General features: G+C 41.9%; 1 protein-coding gene across 2 annotated transcripts in view; it reads right to left on the bottom strand.

Moving 5' to 3' along the window:
• Positions 1-24,873, bottom strand: part of LOC137257619 (E3 ubiquitin-protein ligase RNF31-like) — a 375,097-nt gene that overhangs the window by 50,447 nt on the left and 299,777 nt on the right. For both annotated transcript variants that reach the window (XM_067794941.1, XM_067794942.1), the window contains exon 19: positions 17,401-17,519. In XM_067794941.1, coding sequence (XP_067651042.1) covers positions 17,401-17,519 — 119 coding nt within the window. The remainder of the gene's footprint in view (positions 1-17,400; positions 17,520-24,873) is intronic.

Genomic DNA, 24,873 nt, shown 5'->3' with positions numbered 1-24,873 from the left:
TCGTTTAGAGAGCACACGCTGTAGTAGCCGTCAGTTATCTGGCTGCGAGTTCCACTGACGAACAGCTTATTGTTGCTGATATTGATGTTAGTCCATTGCGGTAGGTAGGTGATATCGCAGAGTGCGACTTCGAGTTGGCCTGACGTGTTATCGATCGCGTGCGTCAGCTGAACGGCCTCACCGCTCGTTATTCCTGGAAGTGTTATGTACCTATTATAATATATGAATTATATATTATAATATGGACTTAGCACACTTGAAAATCGTGGTGAATGCAGATGGCACGGGGTTTAAAACAACCTTTATTAATATCTTTGAAAACTATGTCGTGTCTGTTAATAACGCGCAGGCGGTGGTAAACTGGAATCAAAACCCAATGCAGTTTTGGCAGAACCAACTCAACTTTGCTGTGTGGTGTGCGACGACAGGGTCAGGTGTGACACCAGACTACGGTACAGACGAACTGAGTAAGGCGGTTATTTTGTTTCATATTTATTATCAAACGAGACGAATATTGAAGGAAATAAGTGCTCCTCTTCCCCAAGATAAAGCGTGGAGTATGACGAATAACCCCTATGATAAACGCGCTTATGAACGTGTTTGTGGGGAGTTTGAGATTCCAACGAATAAAGACTTTCGCCTTCCTGGTGTGAACCATGGTCTCGGTATAGTTCTCGTGTACTTCTACAGGTCCGGAACATATCAGGCCGGTTCTAAAGATGGTTCATACAACCCACACCGTCATACATTTACAGGCCCCACAACGAATGAACAGATCCATGTCAGCTGTATAAAGCAAACCAATCCTGATGCAGCCACAGCCTGGACTAAAATGATCTCAAAAACATCGAAAGAATTCACTCGTGCTGGTACAATATGCTTGAACGACTCGATTCGAACGTACATGTGGGCGCTGTTGGGTGCGCAGTCTATGACGCGTTCCAACATCCTCGGTAAGGGAACTGCTTACGACGCTCAGAAACAGTTCGTTTCTAACGTTGAGGATGCTATCAATTCTCCAGTTGATCTCCCGCGGGCCATCGACCGTTACCAAAACGTGTTAGAATACGCCAGATCGAAAGTCAATTACGTGTTCGGCGTGGGGTTGTACATGGCTCCGAGTGATATGCAATTGAGAGTAAAAAAAGTGGTGGGTTATAACAACAAAATAGTCATAGCCACGTCGGATCAAAAGTTGGGTATCAACCCCGATATTAACACCGCCTATATCCCACACATCCCACCACGTGAAAAAGGTATAGTGGCGCCACCCCCGGAGTCTAAAGTTCATGTGCCCCCCACACACCCTAATATGTATGTGGGGGTACCCCCCTATCAGCAGCATATTGATAGTAAAACTGCCCTGGTGGTTGGTGAGGTAGCTTTGGGACTTATTTGGTTAAAGATTTTTTAGCCGCTACGTACACCAGACCCGCCACGGCGACGATGGCTGCCCACAGGTTTTGACTGAGCCACATGGCAGTTTTAGACAGAGCGCTCAACAACCACGAGACGATGCTACCCAGTATGCCGGGAAGGGCTTCGGCGGCTTTACCAGCCAGTTTAGCTAGGCCTTCCCCGAGTTTTTTTATCCAGTCTTTAACACCACCACCACTTGGGGTTCCGCCGCCGGGTGTGGGGGGTGTGGGGGTTCCCCCCACCAGTGACACCACCAGGGTTGATATGATGAAACCCAATGCAGTCAGAATGCTGGTGATGGTGATCCCTTGCTCCCGGAACAATATCCGAATCCTGTTGGCTAAAGTTGTATCCTCGTTCAGTATTCTATCGATTGTTTCCCGAATGCGACTGATCTGTGATCGAAGCTGTTCACGATTCGAGGAAGCGGATTCCAATCGTGTACGTCTCTCGTCTTCTAAATCACGTAGTCGTTCATTGATACGACGCTTCATATCATCGTTTTCAGTTTCGTTGAGTTTGGTTTTTTCCCTAGCGATGTGCTCGTCGATTTCGTTCAGTTTCCCCATGTTGTTCACGAGCTCTCCACGCACGCGTTTCACGGCTTCGTCTAAGCCGTGCAGTCCCCTTACCGGAAAGTCAAACCCCGGTAACGGTTTGTCCCAGTAGGTGCTCAACAGTTTTTCTATGCTGTCCGAGGCTTCTGTAGCACGCTGTGGTGTCATTTCATCTCTAGTGGTGAGGTGGGATCTGGTAGCTTGCAGATCTTTTTCAACGGCCTTAGGTATTGCACCACCATAATTACGCATGTTTAGATTTTCACAGATAAATTCGACACCACCATGGCGGCTGGCTAGAGTTGACAAGGCCAGTGGTTTTTTAGTGCGCTTGTCAAAGAGGTAAACCTCTGGTTTAGACTTAAGGCGTAGAACACCCTTTTTATCAATAAAAAAATTATCATAGTATCGACCCTGTGGTTCAACGTAGTTTTTAGAGCTGCTTAAACTTTCGTAATAATCATTTACCGTTGTTTCCAAAAGTTCTTGGTTCAATGGTAAACTAGTAAATGAGGTCTCCTGCTCATCGGATGCCTGGGCACTATCACCCCGCATATCATCCATAGGTATGTCTTCATCCATTATTTAGTATTAAAATATATTTTATTTATATATAACAATGTACGGCAGAAAATTAGATCCTTTCAGAAGATTGAGAGAGCCATTAGGAGCCACAGCCGTGCGCCAGTCGGTGACCATCACCAACAATCCCAGCAAGATAGACCAGAATCAAACTCTGCTGGTTAGATTTCCAAACCTTGGTGAGAATGACCTCATTGTACCAGGCACTGTTCGACTGGCGTTCAATATCACGTTGACCTCCGACAACGACAAACGCGAGCTAGTGCGGAACGTGGGGCAAGCTATCATCAAGAAAACGACCGTCAAGATCAGCGGTAACGAGGTGCTGAGCATCGACGACAGCGACGTGTTTCACTGCTACAAGGATCTCTGGAAAAGCGAGAGAGAACGAGTCAATGATGTGTACCAGGGTATCAGCAAATCAACCCGGGCGCGCATAGGGTACGTCTTCACGCAAGACCAGCAAGACAAGCTATCGGACGGTGAAAAGGCCATCGCTCGAGCATACGGGAATCGATTCTGCGTGCCGCTAGACTTCGAGTTGCTCACGGGACACGTGCCGTTTTACCAGGCCGCGCTGGGTGATAGGCTCGAATACGAGCTCACGTTTAACGACTATAGCAAAGTAGTGCGTACGCCGAACGGTGATGAGGCCAGTTATGCCATAGACAACATCTCTCTGGAGTTCGACATGGTCACTAGCCCGGAGCTGGCCAGGCAGGTTCGAAGTCAGTACTCTGGGAAGATGGCTATACTGTACGATCGTGTATTGAGACATAGATCAGTCGTGCGAGATAAGAGCGACACTGTGTGGAATATCAACCTGAACGTGCCGGCGCGATCGATGAAAGGTATCCTGGTCGTCCCCGTGGAGGATTACGATCCATTCCGGAGGGACAGCGAGAAGTTTTTCAACCCCGAGATTGAAAAGGTGGAAGTGACCATCGAGGGCGTGCCCAACCAGCTGTTCAGTCATGGTATGAGACCACACCAGCAGTGGGATGAGATAAAAAAGCTACCAGTGGGGGATTACATAACAAGGGACCTGGACCTCGGCTCCGTGCAGATCGGTGAATACCTGACCACCAAGTACGCCCTATGGTTGGACATGCGATCCACGGATGATGATAAACTGCACGGTAGCGGGCATCGTATAGATAACGGCAGCGAAGGGATAACCATCCAGATTACTAAGAAGGCTCAAACCGCTGGTAAGTTGAAATTATATCTGTACGTTATTATGGACGCGCAACTTAATATAGACAATGGGAGATTCGTGCAAGCCATCTACTGATGGGGGAACCCGGGGGTACCCACAACTACCCACTGACCCACACTGCGCCATAGTGTGCGGGCAGACTGGCTGTGGGAAGACCGTTTTCGTGTTGGATATGTTGGAGGGTTACTACAAGGATGTGTTCGATAACATCGTTATCATGTGCCCTACTCTGAGCATGAATAAAACGTACGCGCGACCTTGGGTGATGACGGACCCGGACGTACACAAAATCGACCCTGGAACACGCCTGCAGGACTGGTTGAAAGCTCTTCACGAGAAATTTAAAGGGGAACCGACGCTGTTCATACTGGACGACTGCAGCGCTAATCGCGAGATAACAAAAAAGAGAGACATGCTATTGTACCTGGCCTTCTCCGGCCGGCATGCAAATCACAGCGTCTGGGTGCTAACGCAGAAGTTCAACTCGGTGTTGAAAAACCTCAGGGAGCAGATGCGATGGGTGGCCTTATTTCACTGCAAGGACAGGGATTCGTTCGAGGAGTGTTTGAGAGAGAACGATGTGATGAGTAAATTAGAACGGGAACGGGTGAAGAAACAGCTCGCTGAAACTAAACACGCTAAGCTTGTACTAAAAACCGACCAACCCGTGGCTTATATAGTATGCTAAAGCTAAGCAAAGCTAAGCAAAGCTAAGCAAAGCTAAGCAAAGCTAAGCATATAGCTATGATATTTGAAGTATTTGTCGTGTGCAACTTAACCTTCATTTCTCTGTGTTTTGTCTGCATCGGGTATTATATAGTTAAAACTAAATCTTACTTGTTATATTATAAGATGGAGTGTGAGGAATTGCTCGAACAGTTGGGGGTCTCCCCCACGCTGCCGGCAGGCCCCACTGTGGGGTGTACCCCCACTGATGATAAGCGAGAGAAACTGGTGGCGTTGGCTGTTGGCGGCAACGCCAAACATTACTTTGGAGACTACACTCCGGATAAAATTCACAAAATGTCAGCCGAAGAAATCGATAAGCTGTACGCTAGATACGAGTCCCGGCTCGGAGCAGAAATGACAAAGACAATAGGATCGGCTATGACCCAGATATACACCGGTATTGTGTCATACTTCCTTCCCATTCCACCAGAGCGCCGACTTTACCTGTGGGAGGACCTAGATAAAGACCCTTTTATCGAACACGCCGTGAGCTCTATTAGCTGCGAGCTGTACCACAAATATGGCATGTTGTTGGCTCCAGTGACGGCGGCGATTATCACAGCAAAGCATTGTCAATTTGAGAGAAAGAATAATTATAATAGTATAGATGGATGCTGCACAGGAGACCCCTCCCGAGGTGACGGTGGAGACCCCTTCACAGGAACCGGTGAGGGAAGTGACCCCAGTGGAGGTACCTCCAACAGTAACCAGACAGAAGAATCCTAAGAGAGTAGCTGCCGGTAAAAAACAGTGGTGTAACCAACATAAAATTATTACAGTAACCAACCCAACCCGACTGTTGTTGGCTGTAGGCGTAACTGCTGCCTTGGCTATCTCGTGGTTATACGTGGGGGTACCCTCCCACAGTGAGCCACCACCCAACAGTGAGCCCACCACCCACACGGTAGACCCGCATATCATGTTATAATTTTAATATTTTATATCATATACATAATGTCTGAGGGGAAAACGTTCGTCAACGCATACCACGCCACAGTGGTCGCCAGTCTAGCCGTAGGGTACGCTCGGTTGACTAAAATGGTGCTTAAACAACCAACTATCAAGCTAGATTTCAACCTGCAGGATATGGGTATGCTCATAATGAACCTTGGTATGGCGATGGCTACAAAAGACATCCTAGTAAAACAAGGAATAATACCTGATAATATAATGAAATAAATATAGGGATGGCCACGATAGCTATGATGGTCGGTGGGGCGTTAGTGAATGCCCTGGCATTTTCCGGGAGTAATTTCCTCTTCTCGAAACTACGAGATGATCACGTGGCTGAAATACAGGAAGAAAGGAAGCGGCACGATCTCGCTACTGAGAAATTACAAAGAGCACAGGCCGAGTACGCTAAAAAACGTCTCCAGAGGATCGATTTTATTAACGAACAACTCACGCGTGAAAACCATGCCGTTCAAACATTCAACGATGTCGATGAAGCAATGAAAGAATACTACCTACTAACTGGTAAACAATTGGAACCGCTCAATAAACCCACACTCGCTCAGTACTACACACCATCCAAGGGACAAATGAATCGTGAACTGGTCTTCATAGTGTTGGGTATAGCAGCTACTGCGTTGGTTGCGAAGCAATTAAATTAAAATACCTATATAAGTAAACATGAGACCCGCTCCATACCGATGCGAATACATACTTATGGGGAAGACCGAGGCCTGTGGTAGGAAATGCAGGAATCAGGGGTTCTGTTGTTTCCATATGGGAAGTCCTAACTACACGTGTTCTGTGTGTGGTATCGGGGTTAAAGGGCACTACTGTCTATGTAAAGCTCACGGAGCGAACGTAGTCAGACATCAACTCATCTACGAGAATAAAAAAGGCTACATAAAAGAACGTAGGCGACTGCTCAAGATAGACTCCAATGCGTGAAAGGGTTACCTCCCCTTACTGTGAACCAATTAGACATTGGTTCTCTTAGGTGTAAACACTATGTCTACTGTACGCGAGCTGAAGCGGGTCGCAAAACAGAGAGGTGTGATCGGGTAATCTCTTGTTGAGATTACTAGGTTTAGAAGCCCCTCCTACGGTAACACAATTAAAAGCTCAAGCAAAACAGCTTGGATACACGGGTTATTCAAACCTGGGGAGAGCCGGGTTAACCGCATTGTTATCACATGCTCCCGTAGCAAAACCTCCCACTGTAAAACAACTGAAAGCCGAGGCACACGATTTGGGTTTAGGTGGGTATTCTCGTATGAGAAAACCACAGCTTGTAGAATTATTACGACAGAATAGAGCTATTGACCTACAGTTCGTGCGCACTGAGCGCGCTGTAGGCAACTATTTGAGAGGTTGGCGCATGCACGTTGATAGAAACATAGACATTACAGATATCAAGCCTCTGATAGCTGATAAGGTCAACCAGGAACTAAATAACCTAGGAAGTATCAAGTTTCAGATCACAGTGAAAATGTCGCTCGATAAGCAGGTTGGGAGTACCACTGAGTATGTTCAGCCTTACTTCCGAGGTAAACAAGAGGTCGTCACACATACAGAGACCATTGACGCATCAATCGATACCAGTTTTCAGCAGATACGAGAATACCTAGAACGCTACACACACTTGGGGTCCGGGTGGGCTGTAGATAAAATCGATAATGTCTATCTAGACATAGCTAACTACGTGCCGTTCAGAGGCGGGTCATACCTAGCCTTGCCTCCCTACTATAGGAACAAACATGCCATAATAAACGTTAAGAATAGAGGAAACGATTGCCTGAGGTTAGCTATCAGGTCAGCCTTATTTCCAGCTGGCAAGAATTCAGATAGGCTTTCTAGCTATCCCCAAGACGATGGGCTCAACTGGGATGGTATAGATGAACCCACCCCCATATCCCAGATCACTAAAGTAGAAAAACAGAATAATCTGGCTATAAATGTCTTTGGGCATGAAGGTAACACAACAATAGTACACAGGGTCAGCCCGGTGAAGGATCGCCAAGTTATCAATATATTCATGATCCAACGAGGTGAAAAGTATCACTACACGTGGATAAAACATCTCAGCCGGTTGTTGCACGACCAGTCGAAACACGATGGGGAAAAACACTTTTGTGTACGATGCCTACACGGTTTCAGTCGAGCTGATTTATTAGAATCCCACCGGGATGATTGTCAAGGTGTGGGGCAGACGGCCATACGAGTCGACATGCCTAAGGAAGGTGATAATATCCTAAAATTCAGTAACCACAAGAACCAAATGTCTGTGCCTTATATCATATACGCCGACTTCGAAGCCTTAGTGGCTGCCACCGGCGAGGCTCCCAGTGGTAGCTTCACCCACAAGACACAAGAGCATAAAGCCTGTTCGTTTGGATACATTGTCGTCCGTTGTGACGGGGAATCGAAAGCTCCGGTAGTGTATAGGGGCCCTGACGCCGCTGAAAGGTTTCTAAAGTGTTTACAGGAGGAAGAAAAAATTATTAGGAATACATTGTATAGAATCGCTCCCATGCGTATGACCCGAGTCGACAGGCTAGCTCACGCTAGTAGCACTAACTGTCACGTGTGTGACTCACCACTTAACGGCGATTCGGTGAGAGATCACTGCCACATAACTGGTAAGTATAGAGGCGCCGCTCACAGCACGTGCCACCTCAAGCTTAAAGTCAACCCTAAGACAATAAACATCCCCGTTGTCTTTCACAACTTGAGAGGGTACGACTCACACTTGATCATGCAGGCCATCGCGAAAATTGATGGTAATATAACGTGCATCCCCAACAACATGGAGAGATACATCTCCTTCAGCTTAAACGGACTTAGGTTCATTGACTCGTTTCAGTTCCTCCTGTCGTCACTCGACAGTCTGGTCAAGGCCAACAATACCTTCCCTATCACCGATCGATACACAGACGCCGAGACTAGACCCCTGCTTATGAGGAAGGGTGTGTACCCCTATGAGTACATGGATAGTTGGGCCAAGTTCACCGAGACCAGACTACCCCCTATTGACTGCTTTTATAGCAAGCTGAATGAGGCGTCCGTCTCACGAGATGATTACTCACACGCGACTAACGTATGGAATAAACTGGGTTGTAAGAACCTGGGTGATTATCACGACCTGTACTTGAGGACAGATGTACTGCTGTTAGCCGACGTGTTTGAAACGTTTAGGCGGACGTGTTTCAAGCAGTATAAACTCGACCCCGCATGGTATTACACCAGCCCAGGTCTGTCGTGGGACGCCTTGCTTAAAAAGACCGGAGTTAATTTGGAATTGCTCACAGATTACGACATGCACCTATTCATTGAGAAAGGCTTGCGAGGTGGGATTTCCATGGCATCCAAACGATACGCGAAAGCAAATAATCAATACGTGAAAGGTTACGATCCTAACAAACCAACCAATCACATTCTCTACCTCGACGCAAACAACCTGTACGGCTGGGCCATGAGTCAGTATCTACCTACAGGGGTATTCGAATGGGTACCCCACGTTGATGTTATGGAGGTTGCACCAGATTCGAACAAAGGGTATATCCTCGAGGTTGACTTAGAGTATCCCAAGGAATTACACACATCGCACAACAGCTACCCCCTGGCCCCCGAACGTATGAGGGTTAACCCAGACTGGATGTCTGAGTACCAACATAACTTGTCAGGTGGTCGTGTGACAGACGTTGAAAAACTCGTGCCTAACTTAATGAATAAGACCAAGTACATCGTTCACTATCGCAACCTACAGCTGTACCTGTCGTTGGGTATGAGGCTGACCAAAATACACAGGGTGCTCATGTTCGACCAGAGCCCATGGATGGAGCCCTACATCAGAATGAACACAGACCTACGAAAAAAAGCCACCAGTGATTTTGAGAAAAATCTCTACAAGCTCATGAACAACTCGGTGTTTGGTAAGACTATGGAGAACCTGAGGAAACGCGTGACCGTGAAGCTGGTTCGGTCGAGTGAGGAAGACAAGCTCAGGAGATTGATAGCCAGTCCGGCATTCAACCGTAGTAAGATATTCACAGACAACCTGGTTGCCCTACACATAAAGAAAAGCCACATAAAATTCAACCGGCCTGTTTACGTGGGGATGAGCATCCTCGATTTATCCAAACACCTGATGTACGACTTTTACTACAACGAGCTCAAGAAACAGTACGGCGACAGGTGTGAAGTGCTGTACACTGACACGGATTCCCTGCTGATGGAGATTCGAACCGAGGACGTGTACGAGGACATGAAAAAACACCTCGATTTATACGACACCAGCGACTACCCTAAGACCCATGCCCTACACAGTACGGTAAATAAAAAGGTCCTAGGTAAGATGAAGGACGAGTGTGCTGGCACGCCCATAGCCGAGTACATAGGTTTGAGACCTAAGATGTACTCCATACTGAAAGCCGACAATAGTGAGATCCGGAAGGCTAAGGGGGTTAAGAAGTATGTGGTGAAACAACACATCAAACACGCCAGATTCAAGGAAGCCCTGTTCAAGACCCGTACCTTTAGGCATAAAATGAACACACTTAGAAGTGATGGACATAAGATATACGGACTGACTATAAACAAGACGTCCCTGTCGCCTATGGACACGAAACGTTGGATAGCTATTGATGGGATAAACACATACGCATATGGACATGAAAAAATTTGAGGCTATTTACTACAGCCCGCGTGGGTACTGGAAAGGAGCTAGCGCAGTAGATAAGCTAGCTAAAATAGCGCGAGTATCCCCGGAGGAAGCCAAAGCGTGGCTTGAAAAACAAGCCCTGTGGCAGATCTATTTGCCGGCACCACGCTACGTGCCTAGAAGGAGGTTCGGTATTAACATACCTAATAGCGTTCACCAGGCAGACCTACTGTTCCTACCCCACGACAAGAGGTACAAGTATGCCTTAACCGTAGTGGACGTAGCCAGTCGTTACAAGGAAGCCGAACCCTTGACCACGAAAGATTCGGCCCAGGTAGCCAGAGGATTCGAACGCATATACAAACGCAGTCCGCTGACGTGGCCAACAGAGCTGCAAGTTGACCCCGGACGGGAGTTCATGGGTGCCGTGTCACAACTGCTAGCCAAACACGATACAAAGGTCAGGCGTGGTACGGCCGGAGCCCATCACAGCCAAGCCATAGTTGAGAGATTTAATAGGACTTTGGCTGAGCGCTTGTTCGGCTATCAGTATGCTAGGGAGATGGCCATCCCTGGAAAACGATCGACTGAATGGGTCACGAGGTTACCCAAGGTGGTGTCGGCAATCAACCATGAAGTCACCCGTCTCACCGGTAAGAAACCGGCAGATGCTATCAAACTAAAATCAATAGTTGCAGAGTCGGCCGCTCCATTGCGTGGGAAGGAGAAACAGATACCAGATAGGGCCCTAGTGAGGTATCTATACCAGCCGGGGGAACACGAGGGTGATAGCCGTAAGCGGGCCACCGATCCTATATGGTCAGTCAAAACTTACAACATAGATAAAGTGGATATGAAAGCCGACGAACCTAACTTATACTACTTGAGGGATGGGCCGGGTAGGGGTTTTGTAAGAGAAGAATTATTGATCGTACCGTACGGCACAGTGTTACCTCCTACCAACACACGGTAATAGTCATCGATATAAACGTGACATAGGCACCCAACCTTTTTGTAGTAGGGGTAATAGTAGCAAGAGCTAAGAGCCCAACCAAAGCCTTATTTAGTAAATAAGGCTTTGTAGAGACATTTCTTGAAAGTGAGCCAGAACTGTCATTCCCTATACTACTTTACCGATGGTGATAGACGTCAATGTGCCTATAGACGCGTGGGAGAACATAATGCACAGGACTGTCTTGGAGAGGAATCACTTTGATGGTGGTTCCATGATGATTTGGGGGGAATAACAGCACCCAAAGAACTCCTTTGGTGATTGTTCAGGGCAACTTAACTGTCCCAACTACTACTACTAATAATAATAATAGCAGATCAGGAGAGTGCCTGGGTTCTCCACCGGGAGTACAGCCCTTCTGACAATCTGGGTAATGCAGAAGGCTGCAGAGTTGAGGAGCCTCCATATTCTCCGGAAAGTTCTTGGTGGGTTCGACTAGGCATTGTTTCCTGGGAGAAGTCCCATTCGCTGTCTGGTCTGCATGTAGAGGGGGCAAGGGCCCTGAGCTGATGATGAGCTTTACCAGCCTGACTGTGCCAGGATCACCCAAACCCTCTCTGCTGCATTTCAATTCTAATCTGTAAAACATAATAATAATACTTTATTGAACAAGCAGGGAATTTGTTTTGCATATACAGATTGCACTGATACATTAGGTACATAGTAAAATATACAGTCACAAATAACATACATAAAAAAGAACAAAACAATACAACAAATACAAGCATACAGATACAAACATCACCACTCACTTAACACAACATTATTTCACATATCACAATGAGCATTCTTCAATAATTAAAATAATTATAGATATTATAAATAGATGTACATGATTAGGGCGGTGATAAAAAATGTTTTTAAATACCAGTGGTAACAATGTGCCAACAGGTTAAGAGTATATGATAAAGCACTAAACAAAGAATAAGGACATAAAGTCTCTAAAATACCAAAACGGGCACTGAGACTACTTTTGTTTGTTTAAAATAACAATGCTGTGGGAGACAAATGAGGTGGTGGCTCTCTTAGTTCTGAAACGGGGAATTTGATAACGGTGACCTGAAGGAAGAAGTTTGTACTCTTGAGTGAAGAGAGTGGTCAGGATCTGTGCAGATTTTGAGAGCGAGGTTTTCCACTTGCCGCTGGCCTAAACCTGTGATGTCATCAAAATATGTCCTGAAATTTTGCTTGTTTGCTTTATGACTTTAGAGAGTTTATTTTTACTGTTTTAAAGTCAGAGCAACAGACCAAGCACCAATGGAGAAACAAAGGACACTTGGGATAAAAGTTTCGTAAAACAAAGCAAGTGTTTAAGTGCTAACATTAAAAGATATAAGTTTTCTCAGGAAGTACAGGCGTTGCTGACATTTGGCGTAGATTCTATCCATATTTTTGTCCCAGTTCAACTTACTATCTATTAAAGTTCCCAAATATTTGTAAAATTCAATATCACAGTCATCTTCATCACAGTCCGAAAGTCGATAACCATTTCCATTGTCTTCTTGGTATTGAGGACAAGATAGTTATTATCACTCCAATTGAGGAAATTAGATACTGTTTGACAATAGAGCGTTTCATCACAGTTACAGATAAGTCCAGCAATAGCAGCATCGTCAGCAAATTTAACTAACAGTGTCCCAACCTCTGTACTCCTGCAGTCATTGGTGTATGAAGTGAATAAAACCGGAGATAAAACAAAGCTTTTGGTGCCCTTGTACTGGTATTTTTCTGAGAAGACACAGTCCCATTTACCCTAACACATTGCGCTCTATTTACCAGGAAGTCTTTAATCCACAGAATGGTATTTCAACATACATCCATATCTAACAGTTTCTGTATGAGAAGATAGGGCTGAATCGTGTTGAAGGCGGAACTAAAGTCCATGAACAAAACGCGAACGTATGACTTTGGCATTTCAGTATGTTTGTACACAGCATTTAGTAGTGCTGTCGTAGCATCCTCTACTGCTCGTCTGGCTCGATATGCAAACTGAAACGGATCTAGAATGTCCCTGACATCTTGTAGTAAACGAGAGAGCACGATTCTTTCAAAACATTTCATGATGATGCATATGAGAGCAACTGGGCAATAATCTTTGAGTTCCAGTGGTTTGTAAAATTTTGGAACCGGGGTGATCTTGGACAGTTTCCACATGGTGGGAATTTTGTGAGTATTAAATGAATGTTCGAAAAGTCTGGAAAACATGTATGAGAGTTCTGAACAGCATTCCTTGAGGATCTTACCACTGATGTTATCTGGTCCTTGAGACTTCCGTGTATTTATACTCTGGAAGACATCACGCACTTCTTCTTTCGATATTGAAGCATATTCCTCTGGTGTAGGGATAGTATCCATGAAGTCGCTCAGGTCTTGTGAGAAGTCAGCGTTGTCAAACCGAGAATAGACTGTGTTTCAGTTCTTCAGCATATTGAGCTTCATCGACAACTTCAATAGGTGTTTTACGTTTTCCATATACGGTTATCGTGTGAATGTGTTGCCATGCACTGCGCATGTCACCTTGATGTAGCTTGTTTTCCAGTTTTGATTTAAAATTGTTCTTACTCCGTCTAATCTGAATCTTCAAGTCTTTCTGTAGATCACGTAATTTGGCTGTATCATTGTCTCTAAAGGCAATCCTTTTCATGTTAAGCAAGTGTTTCAGGTCTTTAGAAATCCACAGCTTGTTGTTGGGGTAGACTTTGATTTCTTTCACAGGCACAGTATTGTCCACACAGAAGGTTATGTAACTGGTAATCACATCCACATTGTAGTCCAGGGAAGCGTCGTGATCAAATAGGCTGTCCCAGCTTGTACAATCAAAGCTTGCACGTCTCCAGTGAGTTTCTGTCCCACTGTTTGATGATTTTCTTTTCAATTCTCCCTGTTTTAAGCTTCTGTCTGTAAGCTGGCAGTAGTAAAACATTGTTGTGGTCAGATGATCCGATCGGTGGCCTAGTCACTGATTTGTAGGCTTGTTTTACTGTTCAAAAACACTTGTCCAAGATTTTAATTTTCCTTGTAGCACATGACACATATTGCTGGTAGTGGCATAGCACAGACTTATTACTGCATCCATTAAAGTCTCCCGATATAAATTTTGGAGCATCTGCAGATAAGTTCTCAATTTCTTGAATATGATCATAGATTTGTTTAGTGGCATTGTCATAGCAGGCAGAAGGGAGATTATAAACCAACACAATAAAGACTTGACCAAACTCCCTGGGAAGATAGTATGGACGAAATGACTCAGATAGTAATTCCACATCGTTTGTCATTACAGTCTTTCTCACAGTCCAGTTGTTGCAGCAGTTCTCATTCACATATATACACACACCTCCGCCTTGAGATTTTCCAGTCTTGTCCTTCTCTCTATCTAGATGTAATGGCGATATGAATCCATCAATGTGAAGAACATCATAATCCACATCGGGTGTTAACCAGGTCTGTCCCTGTATTCGTATTGATAACGAGCGTGTGCTGTAAGTTCATCCAACTTGTTCCTCACAGAACGTACGTTTGACAGCAATATACTAGGGAGAGGTGGTCGAGACTTACGGGCACGTACACGAGTGCATACTCCTCCTTTCTTAGCCCTTTTGCATCTCGTGCAATGTTGGTCTTCCTTGCATGCACATTCCAGGGGTAAATCCAGATGAAGTCAGGTGATTGATGGATATCCAGAGAATGACAAGAGGAAGTCTCCATTGTACACCATTGTATTCCAACAGGACAATGCCCACCCTCATATGGCAATGGTTATTTTGGATTTCTTGCAATACCACAATGTTGACTCACTGTCTTGGCCTGCAAATACACCGGATCTGTCCCCAATAGATCATGTTTGGGATGAAATGGATCTACATCTTCGCCATCTTCCTCATTCCCCATATATCATCCTTGACTTTGCAACAGAACTTGAGAGAATCTGGCGTGACATCCCACAAGCCTTCCTTGCACGTTTGATAGGCTCTATGCATCGTCAATGCACTGCTGTTCTCAATGCCAATGATGGACATAGACGTTATTCAGCTTGTGACATGGTCATTTGACCTCTGTCCCGCTTGTGGACTCATGACGTCATTGTGGTTGACTTTTCAATTGAAATTTTCCCCAACTTGTTCTGGTCTCATGATCCTTCCATTATTGTTTATTTGTACCTTTGACATTGTTATCATACTTATCAACTGGGATAATATTTTGGCAATGCACAGTTTTTTTATGTGGCTTGTATATTTCCTACCTACCTTGTTAATCATACCAACTTCTATCTGCCACTGTAAATGTCAAACTTGAGTGCAAATAGTGATGCTTTGAACAAATATGGATTTTCTTATGGTACCTATATTAATAAAGGTTTCAGCTTAGTAGACAAGAGTCATCAGAAGAGGACATATCCCCCCGGCCCCCACATCTTTGAGAGGACAAATCATCTGACAGTTACTTCATGTTTTTTTAGACTAAGTCTGAATTGTTTCCATGGAAGTCATGAAAACTATAAATACCATATATCTGTAATCAGCAAAAGTCACCATTTCATGATCTGTCTCATATATCTGCCAAGATCTGTTGAAAGATATGAAATGGTTTTCAAGTTGTGCTCCAGAAAAGAAGCCCATCCCTCCATTTTGAAGTCCAAAACGTGTCCATGAAACCGAGAACATAATAAATCACAAAAACCTGCTAATAGCAAAAGGCACCACTTTGGGGTCTGCCACACATATCTATCAAGTTTTACTGTCAGATATTAAGAAGTTTTGAGTTCTGCTCCAGAAACGAAACACACCTTTCACTTTAGAGACAAAGTCCAAAACGTTTCCATGGAAATAGAGAAAATGATATATTTCAAAAACCTGTAAATAGCAAAAGGCATCACTTTAAGTTCTGATTGATATATCTTCCAAATTTTGCAGAAAAATATTAAACGTTTTTGTTCTGCTCCGGAAATGAAGCCCACCCCACCATTACACTAAAGACTAACACCAAAATGTTCCATGGAAAAACAAAAAAAATAAAAATGCCAAAACCGTGTAAATAGCAAAAGTCACAACTATAGGTTGAGATTATCATATCAAGTTTGGTCTAAAAATATTGAACAGTTCCTGAGTTATGTTCCGGAAACAAAACAATTACGGATGTACAGATGGATGGACGGACAGAGAGACAGACAAGGCATCGACTATATCCCCCCACATTAAATGCCAGGGGGATAAAAAACTAAGAAGTTTTTTAACTTTCAGTAAAATTCGATTCTCACATAGAACATCAAAACAAACTCAAAACAAAGAAGAAATGATGACAGACATATAAATATAAATGAATATCATGTGATGTTAATGGAATGATATATATAGTCTGTTTGGGTTCCCATGAGAATGACAAATGATCAAATATATAAATAAGAAACATGGTCCTGAAACCTCTATACCCAACAGCCAGAGGTTAACACTGATTTTCAACATCAGTTTCGTGATGATGGCTTAACCCAGATTCAACCATTTTTATTGTATGTGGACAACAAATCGGGGAAAAAGTTGTTTAAGAAATCATCACGTGCTATTTTCATGCTTCACACTGCTGGGTGACAAACAGCTGATGGAACAGTGATTTCCAAGCTGGGATCATCTCACCTAGCTGTTCATTCAGCCATTTGGCACCCACTGGTGTGAAGCGTTAAAACAGCACAATATTATACGATGGTTTCTTAAACAACTTTTTTCATTGTTCTCATTCTCAAGTGGACTTCATCATATATGCAAGTCGATATCATTTCCACAGAAACTGAAAAAAATATAAATGACATAAATCTATTCAAAGCAAAAGGCTCCACATCAAGATCTGTATCATATATTACATATCAAGTTCTTTTGAAAGATATTGACATGTTTACGAGCTGTACTCTGGAAACGAAGCCCACCCCTCACTTTTGAGACTAAGTTTGAATTGTTTCAATGGAAACCGAGAAAAATAAAATGACAAAAATCTGCAAATAGCAAAAGGAATGTGTCTCATATATATGTCTGCAAAGTTCAGTTATGCTCCGTAAACAAAACAATTATGGATGGATTGATGGATGGATAGATGGACCAGGTGTAGATTATATCCCTCCACCCCCTAACTCCCACACAAAAGGTTTTCAGATTTTCAACCAAATTCCTTCAGTTATCAACTATCCATAATTGATTGTGCAGACAGTTGTGTCCTGCTCTTGTGCATGTGTTATGTGGAAAAGCTTTGGGGTTTCTCACACTGTCTGTAATCTTAAACTACTTACTCCTTGTTTGTAGAAGGGTTGGGAGCAGCCACTACAAAACTCATGAGCACATTCTGGGCATTTGAAATGCATGCATCCTCCCTTCGCAAGTGAGTATCGCATCTTGCAACTTGGGCAGTCTGTAAAAAGAATAATGTAATTTTCTGAATAGAATTGATATTTTATACTTATCCTGAATCATGCATATTGCAACTCCACCTCCCTGGCGAAGGTAGTGAAATACCTGGAATCCCTTGAAGTTCCCTTCTAAAAGAAGTGAACGTAAACTACACTCATGCACGTGTAGCCTCCCCTTTACCCGCAGTCTGCTGACTGACCATGCTTGTTACTCTCACAAGAAAAAAATGGTGATTTACAAAAATTTACAAAATTTAAATGTCATATTTACAAACATTTAGAATGATTGTAAAGGTGATGTTTACAAGGCTTGTACATTTTTGTAAATATAGGAAGGATTTTATCACTACTTCTTTCAATTTTGCCATTTCTCAAGAATCCCCATGACTCTGTAAACTTACTAATTTATTATTTCTTTTGTTCTATTAGAGTTCTTACTGTTGATATGCATAATGGATCTTGCATGTGACGTATATATTCATGAAAACTGAAGGAATAAGCCATATTTTGTATAGTCCATTTGTGCCTTATATCAATGCAACTGCGTCTGGTGCGTGAAAACATGAAAGTTGATGTGTATGGCCAGCATTGATCTATATACCAAATACTTGTGCCTGTTAAAACAGATGTCTTGCCTTTGTTCGAGATCATCATCCCAAGCTCATTCCCGTGATTTTACAACTCTACTCCGTTGGAACTATATGCATTCTCTAAATAACACCTGTCACTAGACCTTTTATGTTGGTGCTCTTTAACGGTGTTATGCAACTGGCGTATTCAAGAAATCTCATAAACATGTCAATAGATAATTGGTTGTGATGTCAGTACTTGTGGATTGGAGCAAATACTCAAATGAATTAATACAAATCATTGTGTAACAAGATTTATATAATCATTTACAAGAAGTATGTTACAGGATATTTAAATGGTGCGTGCCGGTCTATCATTTGTTTGTTTATGTTCGGCATACATAAATTTTTAATTTATCATTCATACATAAAACATAACTTACATAACTGTACACTGTGCTTTGCATTTGGTAACTTTCGTAAATATAAGAAATTCTTAAAGTGCTACACAATCATACATCATCAGTGTCAACAGTGATAGTTCACTTCATACACAACTGACTCAACAAGATGGGAAAAAACTTTTCCATCCTCTGTCATGGTCTTCCTTTCTGATTGAAGATGTTTTTTGTCTTAAGTCTATGGTTACTTCGGTGAGCATCCACAATTTTACCATCAAGACACCAAAAATAATTACCTTACCAATAACATTCTCATAAATGCTCTATATTGATACAATTAGTTTGTATGTGTGGAATGCACTTTACAAAGGTAAATAAACCAAAGTTCTAATACAAGATTATCATATGACAAACCACGCGGTTAATTCTTCAATCATATTTAGTATCAAATCTAAAAGAAGCAGTGACGAAGAGGTAGGCAGATCTTAAAATGGACAGATTATTAAGATCAGATAATTCACTATTTCCATATAAGATTGTCTTCGAGCTTTACCCATGTTTGTAATTCAAATTTATATACATATGCGACAACAGATGCTGCATATAAATTTTGTATTGTATGCTGTATGGTACCGATGTTGATATAAACTGTAAAGCTGTTCACAATCCCATATCATTTTTTTCAATAAAAAACAAACAGAACAATTAAGCACAAAAAATGAGATGTGTAAATCATTCCCTCTGCTGGTGATGGCTGTGTGGGATTAATTAAACGACCAAGCCCAGCTGAGCATGCCTTATAATCCTCTTACTCTTAAAATAAACAACTTCAGTCCAAAGAGGATACCACTAGTGGGATTATTTGGCTGATTTGAGTTAGTTCTTTTAATAACGCTTAGTCTTGATGAACAATAGTCTATATCAACAACATGGTCAATTGGTAAACTTCATATTATAGTGACATACCTTTATTTACATGTTTCACAAACCGTTGTGTACACGTGCACTGTACATTGTATTTCTTGGTGGAGAAGTTACATAGAGGAAGAGTACTCAAAGTAATTTGATGACCTTTTGAGATCTAAATACATATATGAACACCCGATGGGAAAATGCAGTTGATCATTGCACACCAACATATGGACATTTTTGCTATCGTGAATTTGAGACTTTACATCTACAAAGCCGTTCAGAATGTCTGTCAGCGATATTTCTTCAGAGGGCACATTCAGCTCAGGTGAGTTTTTTGCAGATGACGCAAGTATATTATTTGTAAAATCAGTAAGGGAATCCTGATGACGCCATGTGTTCCTTCAGCAACACGGTTGTTGAGAAATCTTACACTCAAGACTACCATATCATTTAGCAGGGAGCTCAATAGAGTAGAGTAGAGTATCCCTGCCATTCAGTAAGTGTTTAGTATATTGAATCACGATATGAGAACAACAGCCCGACTAATTGGCTGATCAAAGGTTTATTACAAGTCATAAATATCTCTCCTGGGACTTAATCAGGCTATGTGGGTGGACGCATTCTTACAGACGTAAAACGTTCTGTTTTATGTTTTAAGAGATAGGTTTCATCAAAACAACAATGACGGAGCAATACAGACTAATCCCAGTATTCATGCATATACGTATTTTGGGTTCCCATATCACACATCATTATATGGATGGAACAGTGACTTTAATAGATATATCCTTTTCAAAATCGCTAAGACATTACAAAATCAAATTTTAACACAAATATATTATAAAAACTAAATTGATTGTTAATTTCTGTGTAAATGTTTGTAATGTTTTCAGACAAGATATTCTTATTCGATGTTGTAATAGCAGTATTTCGACTTTATTTAAGACTTTAGTTGTAATACCTGCTAGTCATTTTGTTAGTTTTTTCAAAATGCTAACTGCATTTTTCCCATGAATTCACTTTCACAGACAACTGTGAGGCAGGCTCTACGGAATGCTGAGTCTGTAAGAGAAATTACCTTAAATCCACAACAGACATAAGAATGTACTTTAATATCATTTAGATACAGTAACTGCAAGAGTTTCAATGCATTAAACCATTCAACAAGTAAAACTTCAGGTGTTTCTACAATAACCTCGATATGAATTTATCTTCATTGTCACTGACAATAAATTTAGAATTGTATTTTTTCAGGTTGGAAACAGGACAGAATAAGGACGCTAATGCAGCTCTCCCTGTAATTCCGCACGCTGAGTTTCAAGGTATTGCAGTTCTGCTTAATGCTCTGTCCTATATGCATTAGTGCACAACAAAAAATGAGCACAACTCACTGTGATATAAATAAGAATGCTCATTTCTTGAGCTCCAAACGAGACTTTTGTTGCACCGTAAAAATATGCAACAAAATGTGATGTTCATGGGCGATTTTGTTCAACCGTTTGAATCGGGTGACGACTTCTTGTTATAATTCTGTAATCACTCTATAATATACGTCAGTTTTATTGAAACATAAAGTTTCTGTCAGGGTATTGTAATTTGTTTGTTGCAGTGGCTATGACAAGATGTTTGCAGACAAAAAAAGGAAACCGTCTCAAGAAAGAAAAACAACCAAAACAAACACAATGATGTCATGAGAAAATGTTCCAGAACAACTACAGTAAGTAAACATGAAAACCAATTTAACTAGCTTTCGGGAATCAAGAATTAGATGAAACTGTTTTAAGAGGATGCACTACGTAACTTGGCTTACCATCAGTATTAATTAACAAGGAAGAAGGCATGTTAATTGATGAATCTCAACTGAGATGATATCAATGAACAAGGGATTAGGCCTTGTTATGTGCTGAGGCTTTGAGATACAGTAAAAATCACCCCACAGGATTAATCCGTGTGATCTGTCAAAGGAGGAGAAAGGTTGTACCATACAACATCTGTGTTCTAATGCACTAAATACATAAGTATCAATAATACTTGCTATGAGATTATGAGAATAACCATTGATTCTATTTTCACATTGGTGTACCATTCACTTAATGCAAGTATAATCATATTGACTGTTTTCTTCAGAAATCGAGTCGAAGGGATGCGACAGGCAGACCTCCCCAGCCATAAGAAAGCAAAATATGAACAAGTATTAAAGAATTCACGACTACAATGCTACCCCATTGTTTTTGATTGTATATTTGATAATAATGTGTAACGTATTTTCCGTAAATTTGTACATGGAATGTTTTTGTATGAAATTTAATCTTCCTCTTTCTTGTTGTAATCTGTAAATAAACATCTAGTGTAAGCTTTGACCCTGTCTATTTATTTTGGGGTAATTTAATTCACATGAAAGACGGGAGTATTATAAAGTGAAACAAATTCCGCATTATAGAATACCATTTCCATCAACAGTGCACTGTTGACCATGGAGCACTATCAAGCGAACATCAAATTTATTTCAAAGTTATAATATGCTAAATTCCTTGTTCACACGTCATAAACCAAATTCAGCACATTACAACTTTCACCACCTAAACAACCCACTCCTCGGCGCATTATCGCGATGATGACACTGCAAGATGTCAAACCAGCCTACAACTCATCTGAAACAATTTCAAAATGCTTTTTATCCAATTATTTATCCAATAAAGATGCAGCAGAGTAGCGAGGGAAATGGAAGTAGTGTGACTCGCCACACCTCAAATATGGTTCCTATGCCATGTGAATAAAATAACAATGCACAAAGTCGAACGAAGGCCATTCTGTGTTTTTACAGGCACAAGGTGGATAAGAACTTACTAGTATTTGGTGTTGCCACTATTGATCACGAGATAAAAAAACCCCTCAAAACATGAAATATCAACATGTCAAATATTCCACCACCATAAGTACTAGTAACATATATTCCATTATATCAGTTCTACTGTTTGTAAGAAAATAAATATAATCACAAGCGTACAATCGCGATTCAGAAGTGCAAAATGTTGTACCAGGGAGCCTATATAGAGTATTGTAGAGTATCCCTGGTTGTACTTGGACTTTCGTCCCTCGTAACGAAGCCGTGGGAGATCAAACCCAGTCATAGCTGGTGGATGTGCACTCAAGTGCAAGACTACCAATTGTCTGCTTCATTTGGTGATGCGCTGAGGGCTCATAAGGTGGGGCCCATAGTGTGTTCAGAAAGATGATGTGTTTGATGGGCATTTTAGAAGTATGGCGAGTCACACGAAAGTAAGATTCTTTATGGATAACAACTTTTTGTATTGTATATGATGTGTCGTTTCAGTATGGATTGATATACTGTTGTCAAACAAAATCATACACACTATTTTGTTATCCATAAAGAATGTATGTAGAGATGTTGGGTTTTGTAAATTCATCTCTGAATTTGCGTTCGATCCAATCAAAAATCATCTCAGTTGAGATGGTGAACTACTGGAAACTGTCATTCGTCCAAGTACAAAGCAAGACTTGAAACTGACAAGCGTTTGCACCAGTTTCTGTGAGATCCAGTCATCCGAGAAAAACAGATGTAGTTTCGTTGCAACCCATAGACATAAAAACATGTCATATGTACAAGTATCACACCTGCTTAATTACATAATGTGGCTGAGACAGGACTCAGGTGCATGAGTCATCAATCAATTTATTTTGTTTATGGCGTATAGCCTGATGGGTGTTAAGTTTAAATGGCATGTGGTCAATGATTGAAGCTGTGTATTGCATATTGTCTTTAGCAGACAGGCAGCCATACATATAGGTGTCAATAAACCAGACATTAAGCTGTCTCTGTGATAGAGGCTGCTTCTTACAATCAACATGTTTTTTTATGTAACGAGTAGATTATTTACTTGTTTGTGTATTTGTTGTATTTACACAACCAAGATTAGACTACTACTCACGACCTTATACTCTGTGCATGCATACTGTTTCAGGATCCGCCAACCTATTCGCTGTGCATGCATTATGGGCGCACCGCAGCACAACTGTTGAAACAACTTCTTCCCCCAGTGCTGGGGGAAATTTAGTGAATCGCTTGAACTCCGAATTCTCAGTTTTTTTTCCATTGGGTTTTTTTCTTTATGGGTTGAATTGGCATTTTTTATGATTTGTTTCAGTAACTGCATACCGAAAGGTACCAGAATCTAAAATCAAAATAAATACAACATATCAATAATGCCCTATGTTCCAGGGTGGGCAGTTCTCTCTGGAGGTCTTGATGTTTCTTTTTCTTTGCGAGCAGTGTCTGGCCAGCACTATGTTGCACCATGTTAAGTTTATTAATTTGCGTCTCCAGTCCAACATGAAATTTATCATCTCGAAAACGTTGGGATGGGCTTTTCCAACAAGTTACTTTAACCTTCCATGCCAACCTCCAACCTGTTATTTGTCCTGGGCACATCTCTGTCATGGGGTTCCCTTCCTGAAGGTTATTGTTTAGTTATGTTAAATATAGCAGTATGTCTTAACTGCAACTAGCCAGTGTACAACAGGTGTAGCCCAACGAAGCCTAAAATTATTCAGTTAGGTACAGTTCATTTGGCTTATGGGACTTCATGCCTCAATAATTTTATGAGATTTAATGGTGGATTGTTGCTTGGCTAGACCGCGATTGATTATGTGTGCCGGTAGTCCGCGATGTGGCTGTTCCAGTCTCATTACTCCCTCCCTACTCTAATCTCATTACTCTGCAATGCTTTGATAGACGGTAAGTAGAGTGTGTTTTCTTAGGTAAGATCAGTCTCAGCAATGTTATAATAGATACCCTATCATGGAATTTACGGCGGGTGGTATGTTATTTTTATGATTTCCGGTAAAGATGAGTATGTTTTGCTACGTACAGATCAGTCTCAGCAATGTTATAATAGATACCCTATCATGGAATTTACGGCGGGTGGTATGTTATTTTTATGATTTCCGGTAAAGATGAGTATGTTTTGTTACGTACATTTCATTACTCTGCAATGTTTTGTTAGAAATCATGGAGAGGGTTTAAAAAGCTGCAATGTTCGGATATTGTCAGAAATCCGAAATAATGGAAAGACAGGTTGAATTTGTGACGGGTGCTAGAGGAAACCAGGTTGCAGTTTTGGACAACTACATTTTCTACAAATGGAAAATTCAGAAAGATGGGTTGAGGTGGTGTTGTGGCAAACGGAGGTCTACTAAATGTGGAGCTTATCTTATTCTCAAAGATGAAGTAGTGGTGAAAGAAGACAGTAGTCACACACATCCACCCGATCATGGAGATGTCGCAGCTAGAAAGTTGAAGAGTGGAATGAGAAAACGTGCCCGTGAGGAGACATTGCCCATGCAAGTAATCTACGAAGAGGAGAAGATCAAGCTTCTGCAGCAAGGGGGGTCAGATGAAGCAACGCCGTCAGAGACAGCTTCAGCTTTAAGGGATTAAGGGATGTTATTTTCAC

Source organism: Haliotis asinina, chromosome 12 (genome assembly GCF_037392515.1).
Source record: "Haliotis asinina isolate JCU_RB_2024 chromosome 12, JCU_Hal_asi_v2, whole genome shotgun sequence".
NCBI classification, from domain to species: Eukaryota; Metazoa; Mollusca; class Gastropoda; order Lepetellida; family Haliotidae; genus Haliotis; species Haliotis asinina.
Note: the sequence above shows the minus strand (reverse complement) of the source record. Positions and strands in the feature narration are given on the sequence as shown.